Below are 4,050 nucleotides of genomic sequence, written 5' to 3'. Positions count from 1 at the left end.
ACTGCAATGGGATGAATACAGAGGAGAGGGATGGTCTTGCTTCACCTAGGAGACGCCAAGAAACGAACGCAACAGAGAGGGCACCATGGGCAGAGACAGCCACAGCGGTGCAGCGCACACCGAGGATCGTCGTCGGAAGATCCGAGCCCACCGTGGGGTACGGCCGGGGGCCCAGTGCGCCGTCGTGCCAGGGGGCGGCCACCGCCCATGCGCCGTCGGATCCCCCACGCCGCTGGGCGTCACGCGTCTTGGGGAGAGGGAGGCCGCACCACCGCGCCGCCTGTGCTGGACCTGGTGCGTGCCTGAAGGAGAGGGGGAGAGAGAGGGGAAGAGATGAAGACTGCCACCTAGGGTTTCCTCGGAGCAAACGGGGCCGCGTTCTTCGGGAGAGAGTAAGGGAGAGGACGCGAGGGTGGGGGAGGGAGCGACAGAGGTGCCGGAGCGCTGCCTCTGGCCAGCCGCACGCAGCGTGGGGAGCCGGCTGCGCCGTCCGCTGCCGCATCGGGAGGGAAGGAGAGAGAGAGGAAGGGGAGGGAGAAACGGAGATGAGAGGCAGGAGAGGAAGGGAGGGAGGGAGGGAGAAGGAGGAGGAGGTGGAGGAGGAGCACGGCTGCCGCCGCAAGCGCCGCTCGTGGCTGGCACCGTCGCCCCTATTCACGTGGGGATGGAGAGCGAGAGACCAATGGGGAGAGAGAGAGAGAGAGAGGAGGGATCAGAATAATCGGAAAGAAGAAGCGAGAGCCGTAGTATATATTTGGTTCTCTGGATTCTGACGAGAAGCGAGATAAGCAGACGATAAGGGAGAGAAGCCAACCAGAAGCACCAGAATCGGTTGTCATCTAGAATCCGCTTCAAGTGATCTGAGCCGTCGAACGCGAGATCGAACGGCTAGGGAAATTTAGAGCGACGTGGATGGCCTGGGCGCTGGCCAAAGTAACCTGGTTTGATACATAGAGACGCCGGACCCAGAAGCAAACCAAGCAGAAGCAGCAGAGCAAACTACAGCAAAGTGCAGACTAGACTGCTGCTACCCACCGCACCTACCATTACCAAGAAGTGGAGGAGAGGAATAGAGCCAAGAAACAAGCCCGGAACGATGGCCGGCGGCGGCGTGGTGAAGCACATCCTGCTGGCACGCTTCAAGGAGGACGTGACGCAGGAGCGCCTGGACGAGCTCATCCGCGGATACGCCGCGCTCGTCGCCGCCGTCCCCTCCATGAAGGCCTTCCACTGGTAACGACCTCTCCACTGCTAGTCCTCGATAGGACTCGATTCCGTGCCGACTGGTGGGTATGCCTCCCTGCCTCTGCCTGTCGGCTCCCCCGGCCACCAGGACCCTGACGCACCCCAGGTGCTCGACTAGGTGCCTGGTTTAGTTCAGTTTTGTTTGAGACTCTCCGATCCCCATGCGGCCATGCGCCATCACTGATTGTGAATTTTTTATTGTTAGCTGTGTGATTTTGCTTTTGCTCTCTTGGATCCAGAGATCCAGTGCCGTTTTCTTGCAAATAATATGGTCAACGCTGTACTAGGTACCGACTCCTCTATTTCTTTTGTGTTGCTTCTATGCTGAGAATCCTAGGGAAGTCAGGGCACCGAAAGAATCCTAGTACAAGACAATGACCAAAGCATTCCCAGTGCTGTTATAACTTTGTTTCCAAACCTTAGGAAAACTGTGCGGTGTAATGTTCTTAGATGGAGTAATTTGGTTCCACCTTCCATGAGAGTTATACTGTTGATATTGTCAACACACAGTGTCCCCTTGTATCACAATATAAGGCATACAATTCTTGCTCCAAAATATAAAGCATACACACAAATAGTTCATATTCTGTTTGCGTTTTAACCTTGATCGTTTTCCACCTCACTTGATTAAATTAAATAACACGCTAACTATTCTCTCTCAAGACATTATGCCATCAAGCCAATTATGAGCATTTTTTTCACTTTACAGTTCTTGCAAACATGGATTATGCTGTCTTGTTGGAGGTATGTGGCTTCAGATGCACCAGACTTGCAACATCTTCTTGTTTGTGATAAAATGTGTACATGGGACTTTTTCTCGAATACGCAAAAGATTTGCGTATCATTGCATTAAGAATAAAAAGTTTAAACATACAGACAACGCGCTTCTATCGAGCGCCGAAGGAGGTCGACCTAAAACAGACGTAGCTGGACCATCCTAACAAAAGACCTCTAGTTTCGATATTACATAAATGAAAAACAATCAAAACCGACGCAACGGTGCGACCTAGGAGGTGGCCTTGCGCCTTCGCGGCTGCCTGGACGAGCCCTTTCCACCGTCCGGGAAGAGCGCTTCCAGTGCTTCGGCGTTGGACGCAATCAGGTTGCCATCGAAGATCTTGTTAAAGGCCTCCAACGCCGACGCGGATGGCGCTGATGGACCCTTGGTGTAGCCCATACGCTGCATGATCAGCACCTCACCTCGCTTGGAAGCAGGTACTCGAGAGAGGCTCTGAGCCGCCAACCGCCTGCTCCGCCACGGCAGCACCAGCTTAGCAGGACGCTGCTTCGGAGGCTCTATGTACATGGGACTCAAATGATTTATATATTATCAAACAAATACAATGAACAGATCATCCGAACATTCTTTGGAAACTTTACTAGAATCACTTCTACCTTGTTCTTTTACGAAACTATTTGTTCTCGAGCGTGTCGATTTGCCAAATCTTAGCAATCACCGGTGTGTCTATTTGTCACATCCTAGCAATTTTGTGCGCATCCTTGTGATCTTGTCGTGTGGGACAGTCAAAAGGTCTTAGTAGCTCTCTCATTTCTTTGATGCAAGGTTATTGTATTGTTTCAAACTATCAGATTCCTCATGTGCCCTTTAATTTGTAGGGGAACTGATGTGAGCATAGAAAACCTGCATCAAGGGTTCACGCACGTCTTCGAGTCCACATTTGAAAGCACGGAAGGAATCAAGGAGTACATTGAGCACCCTGCACATGTTGAATTCGCAAATGTGTTCTTGCCTGTGTTGGACAAGGTCATCGTGATCGACTATAAACCAACTTCGGTCAACTAGTGGTGGACCCTGAAGAACCCGGAAGATCTTTTTCGCAGTTATCATTATCTATATATAATGATCCTCTGTACTGTTCGAAGGAGGGTTTCATATGATTCTACACTTTATGCTGAATAAATAAACTTGTTCTGCTTTGTTCCTTGTTAAGAATGAACTTTGAGTTTTCTGTAACTGCACTTGTTGTAACTTCACATGTTTCTTATCCACATATCGGAATTACGTTCCTAAAGACAGCTTTGCTGTTTGTGTCAGCTCCAACCTCGCCGCTGCCGGAGGTAGCTGCCATAGTCCTGCAGGACTGGCAAGGATGGTGGCGGCTGGGTCTCGGTCCCAGCTCAGGCGCCTCGAGCTGGGAGTGGCTTGCCGCTGCAACGGGTTGTGGGCAGCTGCGCCAGCGAGGTACAGGGAAGCACGACGACGTTCGCTGCGGCTAGCGCGAGGTCGCAACTAGAGAGAGGCTGTGGCGGCGTGGCGCTGAGGGTAGTACAGGCGGACACCCTGCGACTCTAAGCTGAGGTGGTCCTCAGCGAGCAAAAGTCACCGTGGCATTCGCCATTCGGCCTCCCCGAGAACAACCCCTGCCACTGCTCGCGGGCGTGGCGGCTTGCTTGATAAGCAACCTAACGAAAAAGGATGTGGTGACCTAACGAAAAAGGATGTGGTGCAGAGGCTGACAACAAGCAGACGAGGACGCAGTCGTCCGTGAGCGCACTGAGTCGGTCGTCCAGACGGATGATGCCATGAAGCTGATGAGGAGTTCTCTCGCGATGCGTCGAGCATTATCCCACGCAGTCCACGCCATGAGGTGGCTTGAATTGGAAGTGCAGATGATTGGTGGTGCTCTGGTTGCCTCTTGGAAGCAGCAGACTGCTTGAATTTGGAGGATTGGACGCTGTTTTGTGTCTGGCTTCGGTGCATCTCCGGATGCCACGCGCCACACCTCGCCTCGCTGCTTCCGCTCGTGCTGCTCGCTCCCGCCTGCAACGCGTGCCTTGCCCGCG

General features: G+C 52.9%; 1 protein-coding gene across 1 annotated transcript; it reads left to right on the top strand.

Moving 5' to 3' along the window:
• Positions 1 to 978: 978 nt before the first annotated feature.
• On the top strand, positions 979 to 3,190 carry LOC136452364 (stress-response A/B barrel domain-containing protein HS1). Its single transcript, XM_066452980.1, has 2 exons — positions 979 to 1,233; positions 2,863 to 3,190. The coding sequence occupies exons 1-2, from the start codon at positions 1,097 to 1,099 to the stop codon at positions 3,047 to 3,049; spliced, it is 324 nt and encodes a 107-aa protein (XP_066309077.1). The 5' UTR covers positions 979 to 1,096; the 3' UTR covers positions 3,050 to 3,190.
• Positions 3,191 to 4,050: the final 860 nt, after the last annotated feature.

This window comes from Miscanthus floridulus, chromosome 5, assembly GCF_019320115.1.
Source record: "Miscanthus floridulus cultivar M001 chromosome 5, ASM1932011v1, whole genome shotgun sequence".
Lineage (NCBI taxonomy): Eukaryota > Viridiplantae > Streptophyta > Magnoliopsida > Poales > Poaceae > Miscanthus > Miscanthus floridulus.
Note: the sequence above shows the minus strand (reverse complement) of the source record. Positions and strands in the feature narration are given on the sequence as shown.

Excerpts from the sequence above, each read along its gene's own strand:
- LOC136452364 (XM_066452980.1), top strand. The coding sequence starts at position 1,097 with ATGGCCGGCGGCGGCGTGGTGAAGCACATCCTGCTGGCACGCTTCAAG. Across the intron at positions 1,234-2,862 it reads TCCATGAAGGCCTTCCACTG|GGGAACTGATGTGAGCATAG; the intron begins GTAACGACCTCT and ends TTTAATTTGTAG.